This window comes from Ipomoea triloba, chromosome 15 (assembly GCF_003576645.1).
Source record: "Ipomoea triloba cultivar NCNSP0323 chromosome 15, ASM357664v1".
In the NCBI taxonomy this organism is placed as follows: Eukaryota; Viridiplantae; Streptophyta; class Magnoliopsida; order Solanales; family Convolvulaceae; genus Ipomoea; species Ipomoea triloba.
In genome coordinates, this window is record NC_044930.1 from 18,773,151 (window position 1) to 18,796,741 (window position 23,591).

At 38.0% G+C, this 23,591-nt stretch overlaps 1 protein-coding gene across 1 annotated transcript; it reads right to left on the reverse strand.

The window, feature by feature from the left end:
* Nucleotides 1–19,469: 19,469 nt before the first annotated feature.
* LOC116005809 lies at nt 19,470–21,730 on the reverse strand. Its single transcript, XM_031246047.1, has 2 exons — nt 20,165–21,730; nt 19,470–19,523 (listed from the first exon to the last, which is right to left on the reverse strand). Exons 1-2 carry the CDS (start codon nt 21,728–21,730, stop codon nt 19,470–19,472), a joined length of 1,620 nt encoding a protein of 539 aa, XP_031101907.1.
* Nucleotides 21,731–23,591: the final 1,861 nt, after the last annotated feature.

Below are 23,591 nucleotides of genomic sequence, written 5' to 3' on the forward strand. Positions count from 1 at the left end.
TATGAATAGCTACCCTGGTCTTTTCTGTTGGTCCTTTATGACCTTTATTTGGTTTGGGTTGAGATCCTCCATTTCTTGAAGTTCCCAAACCGTTGGTCTGTTTATTTCTCGAGAGATGGTCTCGATGGAACCCTATACCGGTTCTATCACTTGTAGGTCTGTGATCATTCACCATTTTCTCCATAGCTTTGGAGGAATTAGAATATGATGCTATAACCTTTCTAAGATCATTTTCTGTGATCTCTCGAGTTTTGCACTCTTCAGTCAGTTGGATTATTTTAGCTTCTAACTCACTTACTTTGAGAGTTAGCTCTGAATTCTCTTTCGAGATGTTCTTAAGCATATCTCTTTCAGCAGTTAGCTTGCTATTTTCTTCCCTGATTTTGGCATGAGTGCTATTAGCGACTACAAGATCCCTTTTAAATGTTTCAAGCATCTCAAAGGGATCTTCATCGCTTCTGAAAGAAGAACAACGAGAGGTAGAAATAGAGCAGCGAGATGTGGAAGTAGAGGTTACCTCATTGTCAATGGCCATTAGGCATTGATTCTCTTCTTCCTCGGTGTATAAGCAGATGAGCCCCCTCTCATCCTCTGAGCTGCTGCTGCTTTCACTGGAGCTCGACGTCTCGGACTCCTCGATTGTTCTCTCGAGTTCCTCAGCAACAAGCGCCTTTCTGCGCAGATGGTTCTTTGTATCTCCCTTGAAGCCACTTTGTGCTGGCTTCTCTTTAGGTTCTTCCTTTCTCCTGGAGTCCCTGCCTTCTAGGCCTTGATACTTGCTTACCTTAGGGTAAGGACAGTCAGCCTTGAAGTGCCCCGGTCTCCTGCAGTTGTAGCATAGACCTTGATCTTCTTCCTCCATTCTTCTGGATGTGTATTTCTCATTTTTCCTTCTTGAGGAGGAAGGTGAACTTGTATTGCTTTCCGGTGTCTTCTTCATGAACTTCCTGAATTTTCTTATGAAGAAAGCAAACTGTTCGTCAGATAAAAAATCAGTGGGATTAGGATCTGACCTTGAGGAGGTGGTTGGTTGGTCCGCAACCAGTGCCACATTCCGTCTGTCCACCACGTCCTCATCTCTCGGAAACATCTCAAATTCGAAGGCTTTGAGATCTCTGAATAGTTGATCGGTTGTGATGTTCTTCAAATCCCTGTGATCACGCATTGTGATCACCTTCATTTCCCACTCCTTGGTAAGGCCTCGTAAGACCTTCAGGTTTAGCTCCTTTTGTGGAATCTCCTTCTCGAGATCACTGATCTCTATTGATAGCTTCATGAAACGAGATTCCATGCTGTCGATGCTTTCCCCTGGCTTCATCTTGAAGTCCTCGAACTTCTTCATGGTCACGGTGAGCTTGTTCTCCTTCTCCTGTTCGTCACCTTCACCAATTAACATCAAAGTATCCCATACCTCTTTCGCCGTTTTGCACTTTCTTACTTTTGGAAAGATGGTTTCGTCTATAGCTCTGAAGAGAATATCCTTGGCAATGTTGTCCAAGTTGTTTCTTTTCCTATCATCACTTGTCCATTCTTCCCTAGGTTTGGGGACATACTTTGGTGTATCTCTGGTTTGCTCAGCAGTCGTGTTTACCATCATGATCTTGACTGGTCCAGGTGTTATAACTTCGGCCATCTCATCATGGAGGGCTGATAGATACGCAAGCATGCGTGTTTTCCAGTCATCGAACCTGCTAAGATCAAAGAGAAGATGTCTCGACAACATGCTGTCCATTTTTAAAATTTTATCTCGTGCTTTGAAAATATTTTCAGAAGATTTTTCAAGGAAGGATCTCTAGGCAATATAAACAAAGGTTTATATCGATCAGAGAACTTGCTCTGATACCAATTGTTGGTCCCAAGGGGATGGGGTACAAGTCTAGGGGGGGGGGTGAATAGACTTGTATAAGATTTTGCAAATCTTTTCGACCTCTCGTGTGTATTGAACTTAGGATGTTTAGGTTTGATACCTCACGAGGTGAAGACAAAGTTTTATGCGCAGCGGAAATGTTATCCCCTTTTAGTTAGCACGAGTTTGAGTTAGTTCGAGAAGTGTGTTAATATGCAGTGCAATCGAGAGGTTAGCGAGAGATAAAAGCAGTAAGTAAATGCAAGAGAGATTTTTAAGTGGTTCGGCCAACCCGCCTACGTCCACTCTTCTTCCAGAAACTCCCTGGAAGGATTGCACTAAAAACTTCCCTTTTTAGTACAATATCGAGCGCTTGAGCTTTGATCACGAAGCCCGCCTCAAGCCTCAGGTTTTTCGCCCCGCTTCTTGTTACTCCACCTCTCGAGCACTTGACCTTTGATCACCAAGCCCGCGTCAAGCCTCAGGATCTTCACAAGACAGCTCCCAGGTTACTCCGCCTCTCCAAGGTCTTTCTCCCCGCTTCCAGCTACTCCACCTCTCGAGCACTTGACCTTTGATCACCAAGCCCGCGTCAAGCCTCAGGTTTCTTTCACTCGGACAGCTGCCAGGTTACTCCACCTCTCTTGCTTAATCCAAAGCAAGGTGTTTTTGGTTGTCACAGTTGAATGTAACAGGCTCCAATCTGACCACAAGCTATCGTTGAATCAACTTCGATGTAGAGCAGCTTCGGTCACCTTCTAGATGTATAACAGTTTAAGCTTTGTAACTCTCTTAAACACTAAGATGTGTTTTCTCGCTGTTTTGAATATCAGGATGATATTCCAAATTTAAGTACTTGCACTTGAACGTTTTAGACAGACACCTCTTAAGAATTTCGAACTTGTTTTTTTCACTTTTTGTGTCTTCACGTCCTTATATATGAGAGTAGAGGAATAATTCCGTTGGAGGGAAAATTATTCCGTTTGAAATTTGTTTCCCATGCTGATCATGGGTCTTGCATATTTTCAGCATATTTTATGGAGTGGTGATCTTGTAACTTGAACCTCTTTGTCTTGTAGTGAATATTCCATAGTTCACTTTCTTGAGTCCATGCTCCACTTTCGTCTTTTGGTAAAAGTTACTCTTTTTATATTCCCATTATTCCTTGTTTATAGGGAATCAGACCACTTCAGCATTGGTGCACTTTTTGACCGTTTGTGGTGGAAATCTGACGTGTCATCCATTTCCGCCCATTTTGAAATCTTCACGTTCGACACCTCTTCATTATTCCATCTCCATGATATTCTTCTTCTCCAGACTTTAAGTATGACCGTCCTTCAGCTTTGTTGGAGAATTGTTAGTGTATCGAGACCAAGGTTGATATCTTGATTGCTTGATGTCTCGTACTCAAATATCGAGAGGTCTATCTCTCGAACTCTGTTTATGTCTCGAACTAGATAGCTGTATCGAGAGGTCCTACCTCTCGAACTCTGCTTATGTCTCGAGACTTAGTTGATGTCTCGCAGACCCTTATTCCTCCAGAGTTGTCCAATGCTTTCTTCTGATCTGTTTATATGGTTACAACACGAGACTTCTAAGATGTTCAAACAGGTTTACCTTAAGCTTAAATATTTTCCGAGTTGAGCTCAAGTTACCCGGTTGTATTTTCGCTCTTGGTTTACTTGTCGAACTTACAGCGTTTTGCCTATGTATCGAGACTTGGGGATTTCTACTTAACAGTTGGTATCATCAAAACCTATTACATGATGTTCCTAACATAGCCTTGCATCTAATCATGTAGGATTAGATGTGGCGGTAGCACCCTTGAATAAAGTTGTTGTGGATTTTGATTATTATGAATTTAATAAGTATTAATATTTCCTTTTATAGTAAGGCTATTTTTAGTAAGCCTCGGGATGTTAATTTGGGGGTGTTACATAGGGAATGAATTTGACTCGTGAGTATAGTTTGGGTCGATTTGTTTCATCATTTGCACAAGCTTACTCTCTATGATTTGGGATATTTCTTGGGAGCTTAACGAGTCAATTTCTTGAAAATTGGGTGATTGTGAAGGGTAATTTTCTTGGAAAGGTGGAGGTGGTGTTTCAAATGGATGTGGGTGATGATTGGGTGTATGAAATGGATAGTGATATCGAGGTGGTAAGTGGTTGTGTGGAAATGGGTAAGGGTATGGAGGTGAGTAGTGGTATGTTGGTGGAGGGTAAGTATAGGTGGAATGGGGGTAATAGAGATATGGTTGGGGTGGAGTATTTGTATAAGATTGTCCTCCATGGTGTGGGTAACCATGGGGATGCATATAAGCACACATTGGCAAGCTTCAATTGATTTGATAGAGAAAATTTCCTGCACAAAGCTTAGCCAACAACAAATATTTTGCAACTAAAAGTAGTTGCAAGTGAGCACAAGATATACAAGGCAATATAAGCTCACTTCTCAAATAAGAAACAAATATAATAAAACAATATAAACAAAAAGAAAGAAATTCAAGAACTCTTAAAATTCTACTTCAAAAATATCAACACAATTCAAGGACCGTTTGCCATCCCCGGCAACGGCGCCATTTTGACAAGCTGTGTGTATAGGGTGAGGGTGAATGTGGTACGGAAGGTGATAAAACGAAGAGTCAAGACTCCCCGAGTGTCGTGTCTCTCAAGGATGGCGAATGGGAACCGAATACGTGTTGGCATTTAGGAAGTTGAAAGGTAAGAGTTGCAAGAATCGTAGGGAGAGGTTTTGTTCATGGTTGGTTTGAAAGGTTTGAAGGTAAAATAAGATAGAAAATACAAAAGGTAAAAGAAAGGGTTTGGTGCATGCCTATGCTAAGCCAAAGGATTGATTATCGTAGGTAGCTTGGAATTGGGTTTCGGGATTGATCTAGGGAGTCATGGTATTGGTACCGAGTGGCGTCACACTCAGACTCTCAATCCTCATTCGGTTGAGGCATTTTATCGAACACCTAGCCTACCACTCCTCTCGGATCACGTCCTTTCGTACTAAGAGCGGAGATATAGATGAGTTGGGCTCGTGAGAGGCCGCTATCGCGCACTCTCTCACTTCCACTCGATTCACTAACTATCCCGACCGGAAATATAAGCAAAGTTTGAACAACATCATCCATACAAATATCAATCATACTCCAACAATACTCAAGATCATAAGATAAAATCTAAGCATCAATCAAGTGGTCAACAAGGGCACACACACCCAAACTACTCTACTCTAACATGATAAACATTAAAAACAACAAAAGAAACAAAGCAAGAATATAAAAGATCAAACTTTATAATAAAGAAGTATGTTACCTAAGGAAAGCTTCGATTCTACATCATCTTCTTCATCTACACTAAGCTAAGCTAATCTAAGGAGGAGTATTTGTCTTCCTCCCCTAAGGGGAAGAATTTGGAAAAGAAAACTAAGATCTAAAATTATTGGGTGCCTCCTCCCCTCTCCTAAGGTCTAAAATAATGAGCCTTATATAGGGGGAACAAAATAGGGGCAAGATAGACATTTTTCCCACAGCATATTTTTAGGGCTGATACAGGGCTCTCGACGCGTCGAGCCCTGAAGAAACTTTTCCGCGATCGTCCACACGCGTGGTGGAGGGCGTGGGGAGCTACTGGAAATATTCCACGCCCCTCCACACGCGTGTGAGGTTGCGTGGGAGGCTCCTGCTTCATGACTTCTCTATTTTCTGCTCAGTTTTGGCCTTAAGTCCTCCTTTTGGCTGTAGAATAGCTTAAAAACATCTTCCATACTCACGTTAGAAGTTTTGGTCACATTAGAGTCTTTAATGCATGAAATTCTTATGAAATGGGTAATAAACTATACAATTCTAGCCCGTAAATGACCCCTAAAATAAGCTATTCTTGGTGCTTATCAAGCCTCAATACCTTATAATTCTTCCACATGTAGGAAAAATTAATAGTGGCTTTCACAACTACTAGTCTCGATGTTTTCGGAATAACGGGAATAATCTATCTAAAATCGCCGCAAAAAACTATTGTCTTTCTACCAAATGTCTTTTCAGCACTACTCGATATGGTGAACCTCAATAAATCTCTCATGGTTTTGTCTAAAGCCTCAAAATAGTGTTTGTGCATCATTGGTGCTTCGTCCCATATTATCAATTTTCTCCTGATTATAAGCTCAGCAAGGTCACTGCCTTGCGATATATTGCACGTGGTCCACGTGGAATCTTCGTTCAAAGAGAGCGGTATAGCAAATTCGGAATGCGCATCCATACCTCCCAGCAAGAGCAAAGATGTTGTTCTACTCGAAGCAATGTTCACAACAATATCGCAGCGGCTCCTTATCTTTGTCAATAATGTTCTCCACACGGACGATCTTGTCTGTTCCTCTGTAACCATACACAAAGAATAATCCACCTCCATTAGAATCTATATCATTCATTACAGAGTCGTAGACATTCTTCTGCTCGTCGGTCAATTGTGTTACCAACGATTCATGCTATGTCTTCAATGATTCCTTATCATACACCAACTCTTCGCCTAACAACATGTTTTCAATCAAACCCATGCTACTTTCGTCAGGAATTGGCATTTCTCGAAAATCCCTCAAACTCTTCCCCCACAAAGATAACAACTTTTCCAACTCCACAAGAACGAATTTTTTCTTATCCAAATCTGATAACACCAACTCTTAAAAAAGCCAAAAAAACCACAAATTAGTTTATTCATAAATAATGATAAGCAAATAATAAAGTCGAATAAATAGATGGGAGCTCGATATACCTGAATTCTACATGAGATTTTGACGTTAAAACTGCGCATCCTCGGCAAGAAATTCTCAAACGGCATTCCACACTACCTCTAGCCTACTACTTGAACTTGAAGTGAGTTCCCCTAGAGTCGGCGCATGAGTAATTGGGGCACAACAATGTATTAATCAAAACAGTGTATGAAAGATTAGTTGTGACATTCAACGGGACATTTATGGGGTGTTTCTTATTGGGTAAGCTTCGGAGTTTTGCTGTAAAAGTAACGGAAGAGTTTGTATCGTTGAAAACTAGGAGATTGCGCATGATTGGGGATAAAGATAATGTGTAATTGCCACTGTATTCAAAGACAGTGGTGGTGGTATTGCTGTTGAATAAGGCGCCATGATTGCTACTATAGGCCCTAGTCGCCATGTAGTATTGGCTCTGGGCCTGATTGGCTTCCAATAAGAATTCAATGGTTTGGCTGGGAGATATGGCGATATAATCAATGGTGAAACGCATATGCAACACACGAGTGAAAATACTAGTTACTAGTAATAAGCAAACTTGAAAGATGATAAATTATTCTTCAATTTCTACCTCTCGTAAACACAATTTCTATTCCGAGGAACGATTGGACAACCATTAGATTCAAAGCAGATAATCCTAGTAAGTCAATATAGATATATATTGAGGTCAAATCGGTATTTATATTTTCTTGTTTTTATTTTTAAATAGAAGTGTGGTTTATGCATTGCCATTTTGAACAACATGCAACTTGGGGAATGGAAATGGCATTCATTGTTAAAATGGAAAGCGATCCAACCAAAAAGTGTTGTCATCTCCACCGGATATGCCCAAATGTAATTACAAAAGTCCCCAAATCCAGCTTGCAGCGAAATCACAAAGTATTGATTGTGAAGATCGATTATATTAGGAGTATAAACAGTATAAGCTAAGCTCGAACTTTAAGTATACTTGAGCTCGATCAAGTTTAAAATTTAGACTTGAGTTTGACTCGCTAATTTTTTTATAAGGCTCAAACTTGGTTTGATTAATTTGAATTGAGCTCAAGTTTGAAATATAACTATGTGACAGAGTAATTGGGCAACAGCACCCGACCCGAACCACAAGCATTGACCCGAAGGAAGATAAACGGCCACCAGTTATGCAAGGACTACACATTGAAGAGGAGAGTTATCATCAACGGCTCCATTACCATACAATTGAAGGCTCACTATTATGTTGTCCGTTACAAAGCATAGAAGAAGAGTCGTTGCACCTAGAGTATAAGGGGAGGCATGTTGTAGACTGAATGGGGGACATTCTAACACACAAAACTCTACTGTACTGAAATTACACACTGTATTATCATACTTCACTTATACACAAACTATACTCTGGTAACATACTTACCGTCATTGGTGCTTTTGTTGAGAGTTGAGGCCACATCTCAAGCAAGCTCTACATATAACAAAATATCAGCTTATAAGTGGAGATGGTTGGATCAGGATCTAGCGGTTCCCACAATTCTCATCACGTAAATCGTGGCAACACCGCTGGTGGTCACAGTGGTGGTCTCCGCCAGTGGCACAACAACAATCACAGTGGAGGGCAGCAGACCCCTAAAGTACGGGTACTGTCTATGAACCCCCAGGCGACGGCCCAGGCCATTCAACAGGCAGCAACAACTCTAGCCCAATTGCGGGAGGAGATTCAAGGTCAAATACCCCAAGCATCCGCGCAGAAGGATGAAGTAGAGGAAAAGATGACCTAGCGTCTGTGTCGTAATGCAACTCATCGACTGGCTGTTTCTATGCCCGTCATGGGACAGTGGGGTGAGAGGATTGCTATCCATCCAAGGTTGTGGGCACAACCAGAGGCCAAGGGGTCACCCACCAAGGGTTCACACCAAGATGAACAGTCACAGCGGTTAGAAGGGATGAGCAAGTCTAGGGGGTCAGCTCCGCGTCAGTCCAAGGTGCTCAAGCAAGCCCTAGATGTGCAGGAAGAAGCGATTGAGAAACTCCAAAAGCATATCGAAAAGCTAGAGAAGAAGGTAGAGGCAAGAGAACAGTCACCAGAACTTGAGGTGAGGATGGCCGCTCCATTTTCTCCCAGTATAATAGATGTGCCCCTCCTAAGAGATTTTAGGTTGCCCGCTATCAAAGCATACACCGGGACATCTAACCCGCGTGTCCACATGACAAAGTATAAAGCAGCCATGGTAATGACCGGGGCAGGTGACGTCATAATGTACACAGCGTTCTTGTCTATGTTGGATGGAACTGCCCAAGATTTGTTCAACACGATTCCAGATGGTTTGATCCAAAACTTTGCAGAAATTTTCAAGAATTTCCTGACTTATTTCTCTGGACATATACAACACAAGAAACCGTTTTCATATCTCTACGGAGTAAAGCAGGACAGAAGCGAAAGCTTAAGAAATTTCTTGAGCAAATGGAAGAAAGAGGTCAACAATGTGTACAATTTTGACTCTAAAGCGGTGATCATCATATTTATCCAGGCATTGAGGTCAGGAGATTTTCATAAACAGCTGAACACTCATCATCCACGCTCCTATGAGGAGCTAATGAAGACAGCAAACCGATATGCCAAGGCAAAGGAGGCTGATAGAAAGAAGAGGGATGAGGAGGAAGGCAGGAATAGTGGGCGATCTGATAAAGTTGGTCCGACCAACCAGGCACCGCGCCCAACAAGTCATACACGGCGAAGGAGAGAGATTACAAGTGGCCTCGTCTCGCCCCACCGCGACATTTAACACCTCTTACTCATCTAGTTTGTGTGATTTTAAGTCATGTTGAGGAAATGGGAATGATGCATTTTCCCTCAGAATGCATGACAGGTTCTCCGAGCGAGTACCAAACCAAATACTATCGGTTCCACCGACAGGCTGGTCACGACACTGGCGAGTGTCACACTTTAAAAGGGCAAGTAGAGGAATTAGTGTAGAACGGATATTTTCCTCAATTTGTTAAGTATCTAGTGCAACAGCAGTATCACCAGCAAGGGCAACCCGGAAATCTGTGGCGAAAGGAAGAGGACCATGAGCCTTCCGCGTCTAACACCAAGAAGAAAAGGTACGACCAGGGCATGAGAGCAAAAGACAGTGAATTAGAGGAGGAGCCTGCGCAACATAGAAAACATGTTATTCACTAATGGTCCGTCCTGGTTAGATTTGTTACAAAAAAAAATACAAAAACAAAAACAAACAAACAAACAAAAATAATAAAAAAAATAAATCATATGGCCGAGGTCGTGCCTCGGCCACGGTTGGCTTCGACCACAATTCTTACCGTTTGGAAAAAAAACTTGAAGAGGGAGCGTACCGGACAAAGTGGATGCAAGATTGAAGGAGGCGATAAAAAACAGAAAGGTGAAGGGAAGAGCTCTATACAAAAACAAAGACAACCAAATATTAGATTTGACCCTATTCAAATTTATGCCTAATACCAAATTATTACTCCTAAGCTACCTCAACCACTCTCGCTGGCTAGGGAGTGGGGGGACTGGTGATAGAGTAATTGGGCAACAGCACCCGACCCGAACCACAAGCATTGACCCGGAGGAAGACAAACGGCTACCAGTTGTACAAGGACTACACATTGAAGAAGAGAGCTATCATCAACGGCTACATTATCATACAATTGAAGGCTCACTATTATGATGTCCGTTACAACTCATAGAAGAAGAGTCGTTGCACCTGGAGTATAAGAGGAGGCATGTTGTAGACTGAAGGGGGGACATTCTAACACACAAAACTCTATTGTACTGAAATTACACATTGTACTATCATACTTCACTTATACCCAAACTATACTCCGGTAACATACTTACCGTCACTATGCGTATGTGCGGTGTATTTATTTATTTTTTGTTTAATTATAAAGTTTGAACTCGGCCAACTACTATATAGTGTGATGACACATCTGTTACCATTCTAAATGGATGACCACAAGATCAAACCTCGGATGGTGAGAGTTGTGTAAAGAATTATGAGTGTTTCAAAAAAAAAAATAAAGCTTGATGAACTCGGTTCAATTAACTCAAATAGAGCTTGATCTTTAAACTTTTTGTGTGTGTGCACGTGTGGGAAGGAAGACTTGTGAGCAACACAATGAGTCAAAAAGTATTAAACTTGAGCTCAACGTTTGGATAAGGATGAATGAGTTTCTCCCACTGAATCACACTGATTCATTTAGCAATTCATATGGTAAAGCATAATTAATCGCCAATACATCACCTAGTATATATAAATGTACAATCATAGTTAGTAATAAAAATTCAAAACTAAGCTAATTATTTAAAGAAATTTATATTGTTCTATATATTAAGATTTTGATCGTTTGTATCCTACCTTTCTTCTAAAAAACAATGCAACTATATTGATGCATAAGGACGTTGGACAAACTACTTAGGCTACTACAATACTGAGAAAAGATTAATTTAAAAATAAAAAAGGTAAAGTAATGATTAAAATAATTATATTTAATGTGAGTATATATAAAGTTAGAAATTTGTCTTTTTGTGTCTCACGCTAAAGAGTTCGAGCCGGATTTTTTTTCAAGTAAGAGTGTGTTTAGAAACCTGGAAAATGACTTCAAGAACATGAGTTATTTTTTAGGAAATATTTGCATTTCCCGTGTTTGGTTGCATTCCAGAAAACTATCTTGGTGTATTTGGTTTATTTTCCAAAAATTGAGCAGAATTGTATAATTAAACATTTTAACTTTTTAATTTACAATATAACATTTATAATAATAATAATAATAATAAGAATAATAATAATAATTTTAATTTTAAATATAATAAAAAATAATAACTAATAAAATATTAAAATAACTAACCAAAGTCTTGCAATTCAAAATAACAAACCAAAATAACTAAAGTTTTACAATCCACAATTACGAACAAAGATTTCTAACCCAAGTGTTAGTGTTGGTGATGGTGGTGATAGTGTTGGTGTTATTTGTTATATAACAAAATAATAATAATAATAATAATAATAATAATAATGAATTCTTTATTTGGTCCTACTGTTATTGGCGTGTTTCCAATTTTAGTCCACTTTTGTTATTTTTGTCATATTGAGACCACATTTATTTAAAGTGTTCCAATTTTAGTCCACCGTTAATATTTCCGTTTATTGGCTGTGTAATTTAAGGGCATTTTCGTCTTTTCATGTTCTATTATCCTCTTTTCGTTGGTTTCCTTTCACATTCACAGTCCTCCTCTTGAACTATCAATAATTAACCTGGGGGGAAGGAGACATGGATTCATCAGAGAGGTCGGATACTCTAGTCTCCAGTGCCTGTGACAATAATCAGCGCCGAGGAGGAACGGCTAGAGACGGCGGTTCAGTACGGAGGACAAGACTGGCGGTGGGGTGGCGAACCTGAGGGAGAGAAGCGAGGCCGGAGTGATTGTTAACCATAGAAGCAGGGGAGAATCGGCGGTGTGAGCTCTCCACTCGACATAACAAATTCCATCTTTGGAAGCAGCTCATCAATTATAGGGCTTTGGGGCAACAATTATAGGGTTTCTGGAAAAATTTCATCAACCGTCGTACGATCGCCGGTGTTGCTCTCATTGGAAATCCAGCACCACCGCCTACCCCTTGCCGAGCCACCGGCAGATCGGAATCACCGTTCGTCGGTAAGAAGTGCAAAGGACGTCGCACAACCAGCACTGTCGTCGCTACTCGGTGTCGTGACCCATCAGAGTGCAGCAGGTTTGGGGAGAAGGTAACGGCAGGGACGATCGAACCTCTGCCTTCGACGATCTTCCCTCCGCCGTCGTCATCGCCGGCGCATCGATCACAGGCAGCGGCAACATGGTCCAATAAAAGTAGGACAAAAAAAGGAATTCACTCTAATAATAATTATTATTATTATTATTATTATTATTATTATTATTATTACAAATTTTAAAATGACCGGGGTCATTTTTATAAATATTACAAAGTTTTGTTTATTTTCAATAATTAGATCTACTAAATCAAAAATTTGGAGTCTGGATTAGTCCTCACCTGATCCAGACCATATATACATAGAGAGAGTTAATTCCAGCAATGGTCCCCCGACTATGTTGATTTTCCAAAATTGGTCATCGTCTTTTAATTTGGACGAAAAAGACACTTGACTATTGAATTTGTTCCGACAATGGTCCTTCCGTTTATGTCCAGTTAGTGAGGTGTTATGTGTGGGGGTAAATGAGTCTTTTCATTATAGGTCCTTCTTCTTCCTAATGATCTCTACCGGTCCTTCACTTTCGGCCTTCAAGGTGTGCGGATCAGCACATAGTTTGAGAACAAAGCAATCCTCACCATTGATTTTCTTTCCCCTGTGCATTTTGCAGTGGTTCGTGGTTCGTGATCGAGTCCCTATATAAGTAAAAATCAATGTTGTTTTCTTTACAGGAGCAACATCTATGAAAATCTAGAATATAGTACGCTAATTAATTTCACTTGAAGAGCACGTCGTAAGGGCTTGACAGGACCTTTAGCCGCATGAGCGCTAAGCCAAGGTGTATGCCTCCAAAAAAGTCTCCCATTACAACCAGCATGAACTTTGTTGCTCCCCAACGCAATCTCAGCATACCACATATCTGGGTTCATTTGTCAGAGCACGAATCTTCCCGACTCTGTAGTTTTCGAAGAGTTTTTGCTCTTTATGACCTTGGTGGTTGTCTCAATATCAGGCGCCAACATCTTAACCTTTTCCCCATCGCATAAGCATTTTTTTTATTTAATTTTTTTTGCATGCAAACTCCCAGTGAAATCAATGCCAAAACAAGAAGGAGAAGTTAATGCCAAAACACCAGCTTACATGCCAACCCTCCTAAGATGCACAAACCCGTTGTCTTTGTAGTGTTGTGTATTCAAGAACACTTAAAGACAACACATTAACGACAACGATTAAAAAAACCGTTGTCTGTTTATAAATAAAGACTCGAGAAAGACAACGGTTTTAAACAACCGTTGTCTTTACAGTGTTGTGTATTCAAGAGCACTTAAAGAAAACACACCAACGACAACGGTTAAAAAAATTGTTGTCTTAAAAAAATAAAACGTGTGCAACGACAACAATTTTATAAAATTGTTGTCTTTGTAGTGTTGTGTATTCACGTGCACTTAAAGACAACACACAAACGACAATAGTTACATAAAACCATTGTCTTTTTATAAATAAAGAATGAGGAAAGACAAAAACCGTTGTCATTGTAGTGTTGTGTATTCAAGAACACTTAAAGACAACACATTAACAACAACGGTTAAAAAAATCGTTGTCTTAAAAAAAAAATGCACATACACAACGGTTTTAAAAAAAACTGTTGTCTTTGTAGTGTTGTCTTTTCACAAAATGCACATAGACAACACACTAAAGACAACGGTTCGGTAAAAACCATTATCTTTGACAAAAGTGTTGCGTCAAAGACAACTGTTGTCTTTTAAACAAAAGACAACACTTTTGTCAAAAACTGTTGTCTTTGTGGTGTTGTCTATGAGCATTTTTCTTGTAGTGCACCTTCCATTTTAGCATCACCCAACTGTGTTCTTCCCCAAATTTCAACTACAAAAACAGTAAAATAGTAACTATAACTGAGAAAAACCAAGCTCTAGTTACTGATATCTTTACTGTTCTTGGATTTGCAGGGCGTGTTGGTTTTGTTTGCTGGGTATTTCAAGGAATTAAGCTCAACTTTCCTGAGAGCTGCTTTGCTGGTAAAAACAAAGGGTCGTTGTTGCTTGCACGCCGCCACCGGAGAAGACCCGAACCCGACGGAGACGGGCTCCGGCCCCGAGACCTCCCCGGAGATAACCCTCTAACCACCTCCTCTTTCAGAGTCGAAAAAAATCCTTGTTTTCTCTCCATTCTTTCACGAACGCCCTAAACCCCCACTCACACTCTCTCCCTCAACCGTGATGCTCCAAAGAAGCAAAAATGAGGAGAATTTGCAGAGACAGGAGAGCGGAATCAATATATGTATCAGACACGCAGAGTAAATTAGGGAGAACAAGAGGAAGAAGGAGGACATATAATGAAAAGACTTATTTACCCCTACAGATAACGCCTAACTAACTGAACATAAACGGAAGAACCATTATCGGAACAAATTCAATAGTCAAGTGTCTTTTTCGTCCAAATTAAAAGACGAGGACCAATTTTAGAAAATCAACATAGTCGGGGGACCATTGCTGGAATTAACTTATAATATATATATATATATATATATATATATATATATATATATATATATATATATATATATATATATATATATATATATATATATATATATATATATATATATATATAATTAAACTGCTGAAATCTAAATCTTAGATTTGGTCCTTGCTGATTTGAGTAATTCAGTTATTAATATTTACTAGTATGATACCGGTGTGATGCATGAGAAATTACTTGTAAAATGTATGTTATATTATCTTAATAATATATTATAAGAGTTATATTAAATGAATATAATATTATTTGTTAGTTATAACAAATGAGATTCCTATTATAATTTTATTAAAATTTAGTTTAATGCATAATACATTAAAAATAGAAATTTGGAATGTGTAATAAGTAAAGGTAAACATATTTATTAATATTTACATCCATAAACAAAGAGCTAGTAAACTCTTAATATGTAAAAACAAAACAAAAAAAAAAAGAGCCCAAAAATTATTTGTTGCTTAGCACAACCTAACTATCATAGGCCCATGTATAAAAACAAAAAAAAAACCCTAATTTAGAAAAAATTCAGAGTATATACACACCTACCACATTGTGTTACCCCATTTCGCCACTCCACTCGCACCTTCCTTTTCCATTCTCTGATCTTAGCTCTAGGTTTTCTTCACTATCCAAGCTTTGTATTTCTATTCACGATGAAGGCGGTCTTAGCTCATCTATTCCTAGAAGGCTTTGGTTGATCTTTGTTTGCATTTCTTCGTTATAATGCATACAAAGTTAAGTATAAGTTGTTGGTGAGACTTATTTTCAAATCATGATTCAGAAAGTTACTGCAAAACATCTCGATATAGATAAGTACCAACTTTCCATTCAATTTATATATTTGTAATTTATATTTCTGTATCTGTATTTAAATTTTTAATGTAGTGTATTTCCAGATCAAGTTGAAAAACATGGCGATGGATGAACTTGAAATCCTAGATCTGTACAGTAGTGTGTCTGTTTTTAGTCTGAAGAGTTATAAAATGGCGATAGATGAAGGTTAAATCCTAGATTTGGATCATGCATGAGGGTAGTTGTTTTTTTTTTAATGTAGTTATCTTGCAGGTCTAGTCTGCTTTTCTCACTGCTACAACATGTTTCTTACTTTTGATTTATGTTACTAACAATTTCTAAAACTACTCCAAATCGTAGCTGTAATCATAGATTTGGAGCATACATGACCATTGGACATCATTTTAGGAGTTGTTAATGTATTTTTTCTACTAATACAGAAGGTACTTGTATTTTTTTGTGTTTTTTTTTATAGATCACACATCATTTGGGAGTTGTTAATGTATTTTTTTTTCAGATTTAAGTAGTGATTCACTATCTCCTAAATCCATGGCTTGCATGTATAAATTTGTTCCAAATCTGGACTTTTAAGTTCGAGATAGATGGTTTTATACTTTACAATAAATTAAATATTGTGAAAGTTACTAATAATACTCCACAAATAGGCATTGCACTTCATTCTATTGTGTTGCGCTCATCCTTCTCTTCAAAATGTTCACTGACCTAAGCAAACTTTCACTGTTTCTGGCACGTTGTGGTTACAATAAAATTGACACAATCGATTTTAAATCATCGCACGTCCAATTAATCATCTCACCATAGTTTAAGGCTGTTGTGGAATTGATTTCCTCTCCAGATGTCGATCTAAAAATCGGTTGACCGAGAGCAAATCTATGGCTTGTACGGACATATTGTGTAAACTGCACTTTCCAGAATGGGGCTGCACCTATTTTCACTTACGAGTACAAGTAATTTACCTTGTTAACATTTACCAAAAAAAAATTTACCTTGTTAAAATTCATGCACATAGGTGCACCTAGTTATAACGTTAGGTGCAACTAGATCTGGACATGCGGACATGCATTCTCAGTTCTCTCTATGTGGTTGGTTCGCACCTGAACGCGATCCTATGTGTGTGTATATATATTGAATAATTGGTATTAAATTATAGTTTTTTTTGTAGGAAATATGAAGTGCAATATTGAAGTGCTACAGCATATAAAGAAGTTGCTAACCATAACAATATCTATACATCGTAACTCGGTATAGAGAAGGTAAAAACCCAAAAATTATCACACTTTCTGTTACAATACTTGTGATTGCTGAGTGTACTTTCCTCTTGCCCTCTATAACTATTAATGCAATAATTTTCCTCACGTTGATGTTCTGTTAGCTGTAGTAGTAGCCCCATGTGTTATGTTTTTTCTTTTTTCTTTTTGTTTTTTTATTGTTCATACTGCATGGTTATATATATATTTGGTCTTAAGCATTAAATTATGCATTCTGAAGAATGAAAACAATCTTACTGTTAATAAGGATTCAGAAAATATTATAGAAAATCTTATATTAACATTACCTCTTCCTCATGAAAGAGGCATTATTTGCTTTTGCTTGTTGTTCCTTGTATGGAAAGGGCTAATCTGACTTGCAAAGATGTATTGAGATGACATTTCAATAACAATTTGGAGGTTTTTGGCAAGAACCTTTCGTTTGTGGAATTGGTTCTTAGATGTTTGAACTATTTATAGCTAAACTAATAACTGTTAGTTATTAATTGTTATTGGAGAGTGAGTTGTCCGTCTGTCCAATTGCTATAATTTAATGGTACGAGTGTGCTTTTTCGGTTCTTTATCTTCTTTTAAGATTTTTTTTCGTATTCTTAATCTTATAATTAATCAGAGGCAATTAATTTCTAATATATGTTATTAATGATTATTAATGCAGTGTATGTGTTCTTTAATTCCACCTGGATGGACATGATGTTTAAATGTTTAATAAAAACATCGTCTTCCAAAGATTACCAAACGGAATTTGAACATAGTCCTTTTAAATTCAACCGTCCCTAATAAATCTAACAATTAACGCATACAACTCAACAATCATGTTCCAATACGACACAATATTGTTTTGGCTGGAATTGGAGCCAAATTTTTGTGGCCAAAACATCTGGCTTTATTATATATATAAGATCAGACATAATTTAGAATATATACACACATACCACATTGTGTTACCCCACTCGGTCACTCCACTCACACCTTCCTTTTTATTCTCTGATCTTAGCTCTAGGTTTTCTTCACTATCCAAGCTTTGTATTTCTATTCACGATGAAGGCAATCTCATCTCATATATTCCTAGAACGCTTTGGTTGATCTTTGTCTGTATTTCTTCGTTATAATGCATACAAAGTCAAGTATAAGCTGTTGGTGAGACTCATTTTCAAATCTTGATTCTGAAGGTTACTGTGAAACATCTCGATCTAGATAAGTACCAACTTTCCATTCAGTTTATATATCTTTAATTTATATTTCTATATCTGTATTTACATTTTTAATGTAGTGAATTTCTAAATCAAGTTGAAAAACATGGTGATAGATGAACTTGAAATCCTAGATCTGTACAGTAGTGTGTGCTTTTTTAGTCTGAAGAGTTATAAAATGGTGATAGATGAAGATTAAATCCTAGATCTGGATAATGCATGAGGCTAGTGGATATGAACCTAGTCCAAGGTTCAAATAAAGATGGAGTATTGTCCTAAGATAGCTCCCAAAGTAAGGATAGAGATGGATCGAAATACATTAGACCTCATAAGAAACCCTTAGTCTCGAATCCTCAAAAACTTAGAAGAATCCCATTGTAGCTTCAAGTACCTCGATGATGCAATCTTCAATCAACTAGAGTCTGATCTAGTTTCCTTCCATTCAAGAACGAGTCCACGAACCTAAATCTAAGGTTGAAGAAAGGAAGATTGATTTGAGTCCACGAATCAATTTGCTAGTTGAGTCCACGACTAGCCACTAATTGAGTCCACAATTAGCTATAAGGTTTCTTACACAAGTGTAAAGAAAAACTTAAGAATTTTATTGAATGAAAGCGTTTAGAGTGATATGATTGTGCCCTATTTATAGGTATTGGGACATCATTATAATCCTAAATACAATTGGAAAAAGAGTCCTAAACCTAATCTAGAAAGCAAGTAAATATGGTCCTATTTAGAAAGAGATTTAAGGAATCCTTTCTAAATACAAACTAGTGGTTTCTCTTTCATGCCAAACAATTTAAAATATTGATGACGAAAAATAATAGGGCTGATTTGGGCCTAATTTTATTCCCAAAATCAGCACTTAAAGAATTATAAAACGCCTTGAGTTCTTCTTCATCTTTTGAAATTGGGCTTGACTTGGATTTCCACCATCTTTGAACATAACCAATGAAGAGTTGCTTTAATTGCTTGGACTTGGGCCTTGTGATTGGCCTAATTGGTACTCTTAATGGATCTTCATTATGTTGCGCCGCATCATCCTCCCCTTCTTGAAAAATGATTCGACCTCGAATCTTATAAGCATTGTCTTTGATCCATGATATCACTTGAAATGGGCCACTATAATACTTTCCTCTATCAAATGGAATTATTTTTGGGCTTTCTTGTTTCTTCCACCAATGATGCTTTAAGGAAGTAGTGATAGGCATTGTGATGAGCACACTATAGACCCTTATTGGATTCCATGTGTCCTGGTTCCTATTATTCTCCCCTTCTTGAAAAGGATTCGTCCTCGAATCCAAATCTTCAATGAAAGACAAACAAGCAAGCTCACTTTGTACTTTATCACGCTCATGTAACTTCTTCTTGGGATGCTTGACACGAGTTGCTCCAATTAACTTTATCCTACAACCAACAAGTGAAACAACTAAGTCTAACAGCACACCACAAAATGTAACAACATGAGAAATATTAAATTTAGCTATTTTTCTAAAATTGACAAGCATAAAATCATTCCTCCTAGAGCTTAAGGTTAAACCAAACACAAAATCCATGGGAAGGCCAAGTAATGATTTAGATGTAGTGTGGTGGTAAGTAGCACAATTATGAACATAAAATTCTACATCTTTTTTCTTCTTTGGCCAATGAAAATATCCATGCAAAACATCAGTAGTCTTTTGAATACAAAATTGTCCCTTATGTGAATCAACAATTAAACCAATGCCCAAAACAAAGCAAAAAGTGTCAATCCCATTGACTTTGAACCAAATCCCCTTGTGGAAGTAGTATTTGCCATAAAATATTTTCCAATGTGCCTTGTAACTTCCCAGTGATTCCTTATCTCTATCAAATAAAGTTTTAGTAAAATAAAAATTAAGGAATCTCGAATGTATGGAAGCAAACAAATTTCTAACACATCTAGCAAGTAGGTCATCAATAGAAACATGGCAAACAAATCTAGAGAATTTTAATGCATGCTTTTGAAATAAAAGTGAGTAGAAAGTGACTCCCCTTCTTTTCTCTTGCTTACTATCCTTTTTAGTTACCAAGAGAGGCTCCACTTTGACACCTTGGTCTAGTCCTTTCAATTGTATCGCTAATTGTGGTCCCTTTGTTTGGCTACAAACTGAGTTAGAGGATTGGATTGGCGACTGTAATTGCAAACATAGAGGTTCCACTTTGCTCTCTTTGATTTCTTCTTTCTTCGACGTTGGTTTGAGAGCTTGCGTCAACCTCAATTGAATTTCTTCTACTTGTTTAGGAGACAAAGTGGGCAAGACATATCTAACTCCATTCATGTGAAACACATAAGTGTTCCTCATTCCATCATAACTTATTTTTATGTCAAATTTCCATGGTCTACCTAACAAGATATGAGAAACCTGCATTCGGGTAATATCACACAAAATTTCGTCAAAGTAACTGTTAATAGATAAAGGAATAAGAACCTGCTTGGTTACTCCAACTCCTCTTGCATCAGATAACCATTGCAATGGATAAGGATTTGGGTAATCAAGCAAAGGTAACTGAAAAATTCTAAGCATAGCTGCACTAGCCACACTTGTGCAACTTCCAGAACCTATTACCACAGTACAAGTATTCCCTCTTAATGACCCTTTAGCACAAAATATATTTTCTCTTTGAGACTCATCTTCTTTTAAAGGGTGAACATTCAAAACCTCCTTAGGAACAAGAGTATGACTAGGCTCACTATCAGTATATTCAGGCTCAACATCTAAAGGTATGAATGGTTCCGCCTCAGCATGTTCATTGGGAGTTTCAAAATGGTCACATACCTCATCCTCAGACTTATTTTCAAGATAATGAGCAAATTTTTCAAATTGTTTTGTTATCTTATCTACCCTCTTGTTAAGGCAATCACGAGCCATGTGGCCTCTCTCATTACATCTATAACAAATCAATTCTCTATCACGCTGAGGCCTCACTACCTCACTTACCTTTTCTTTACCTTTGTCTCGTGAATCATCTCTTGGAGGAGGATGTTCATCACACCTTTGAGGGGTAGAACGACTATTGTTCCATCTTAATTCACCATTGTTGGACTTGTATATTTTCATCTCTTTGATTTTTGCCTCAGATTCACGTGCAGCATACAAGGCTTCATAAAGGGTGTCATATCTTTGAATACTCATTCCACCTCGAATTTCTAAGTTCAATCCATGTAAGAAACGAGCAACAGTTCTTGTCTCTTCTTCGTGTATGTGTCCCTGTTTGAGCAAAATATTTATAGTTTGGTGGTACTCATCAACTGACATCGTTCCTTGCACCGTTCCCTGCAATTTTCTTTCAAGATCATAGAAAAAAGACTTAGGACGAAAGGTTAGGTGCATATCTTCCCTTACTTGAACCCAAGATTCGTAGGGAATAAAATTAGCAACTCTCTCTCTGTTTCTTTTTCGCCACCAAGATACTGCATACCCCTTAAAAGATGTAGCAACTAGTCTAATTTTGGCAAGATCAGAATAGTGCATTAAATCAAAAAGAGTTTCAACAGCATTCTCCCATTCTATGTATTCGATTGGTCCTTTCTCACCAGTAAAGTTAGGAATTTCAAGGTTAATGTTTCCTAACGCTGTTGGATCATTTGACATCTAGGATCCACTCTTCCTGATAGTGGCAGGTGTCGCTCATCATTGTGTAGTGATTGCACTTGCTGAGGGTGTTGCTCCAAATTAATTATTCGTGTGAGTAACCTTTCCATGGCGAAGGTTAGAGCATCTATTTTGGGCTCTAATATCTGAGGTGTGTTTCGAACCTGTTCAGCCATCAGTAGAGGAAAAACAAAATCTAAAAACAAAAAAAAAATGTGAGTAGTCATGTTAGTTAAACCAAAAAGTTGGCTCGCTCCCTCACTATTCTCAGCTCACGGGTAAGAGGTGGATTATATGGCTCTGGAGGTACACTACACACTCTTACAAACACACACTCCACTCGTGTATCGCTCGGGGTAGCAAATACTCTCACAAGCCTTTTTCCAAAAAGGAAAATTTCTAGTCCGAAACTCAGGTTGATATGGATTCAACCTCAAGGTTCAAGAAAACGTACCTTGGAAGACTTCACAAGCCTTTGAGATCAAGGGTGTATCGCGAGGTAGGTAATAAAATTGAGAGCAAGAAGCAAAGAAAAAGGACAATACAAGCAAAGAAACTAAGCAATATTTGAAAGAAAAGAGAGAGTAAAGAAAGAAGTATGGCAGAAAGGTATGCAAGACCAACATCAGAAGGTAGACACAATTAGAATGTAACAGGGTTCAAGTGTACCACAACCAAATAGGAATAAAGAACTCCTTCCAACCTTATACTTTTCCCCTTCCTTTTCCCTCCAAGATTCTCCTACCAACCAGATTCTTTCCCCAACCTTATTCTTTCTCTTTTGTTTTGTTTTTTTTTTTTTTAACTTTCTTGATTTTTTTTTTTGCTTTTTTTTAAATTTTTTTTATAATTATCCTCCAAATAAGTAATGAAAATATCACAAAAAAATTTCGGACCAAGAGGATCACACAAACCCTTCAAAACAGAAATCAAGAATTTCAAGAATCGCCTAGAAAAACAGAAACGCTACCCTGACTTTGAAGATCAATATCTCATAGACCAGAATGAATTAGCAAGTGTATAATATATCAAAAGAACGCCCAAGAAGAGATCTACAACTTATCAAACTTTCACATAAAACTAACCGGCAGATCTCTAGATATAGGTCAATTTCTGAAACTGGTCACAGAATGCGGAAATCTGGATAGGGTGTGCTTCAATGTAATTGTGCGTAAATGTGCTTTGGATATAAGTAAGAGTGAGATGGATTTGTTTTCTTGACAGAATTTTTGGTAATATGGTGGTTGAGAGGTGTGGGATTTCGTTGATATTGGGTAGGAAAAATTGGAAAACTATTTTGGGATAGTTTTTCAAGAAACTCAAGAACGAATGTCAAGATTCAAGAACACAATCAAGAATGCAAGAATTTTTTTTTTGGGATTTTGTGATGTATATAAGACAAGAAAAGTAAGATAGGAGTGATGTGTTTTTTTCTCTTTTTTTTTTTTTGATAAAACCTAGGAAACCTAGGGAACCAAATTTGTAATGATTATGAGATAAACCTAGGCTCTGAATACCAAATTGATATGAACCTAGTCTAAGGTTCAAATAAAGATGGAGTATTGTCCTAAGATAGCTCCCAAAGTAAGGATAGAGATGGATCGAAATACCTTAGACCTCATAAGAAACCCTTAGTCTCGAATCCTCAAAGACTTAGAAGAATCCCATTGTAGCTTCAAGTACCTCGATGATGCAATCTTCAATCAACTAGAGTCGGATCTAGTTTCCTTCGATTCAAGAACGAGTCCACGAACCTAAATCTAAGGTTGAAGAAAGGAAGATTGATTCGAGTCCACGAATCAATTTGCTAGTTGAGTCCACGACTAGCCACTAATTGAGTCCACAATTAGCTATAAGGTTT

Coding starts and splice junctions, on each gene's coding strand:
- LOC116005809 (XM_031246047.1), bottom strand. CDS start 21,730: ATGTCAAATGATCCAACAGCGTTAGGAAACATTAACCTTGAAATTCCT. Junction 19,524..20,164: donor TCAAAGTGGAGCCTCTCTTG/GTAACTAAAAAG, acceptor TGTTGGTTGTAG/GATAAAGTTAATTGGAGCAA.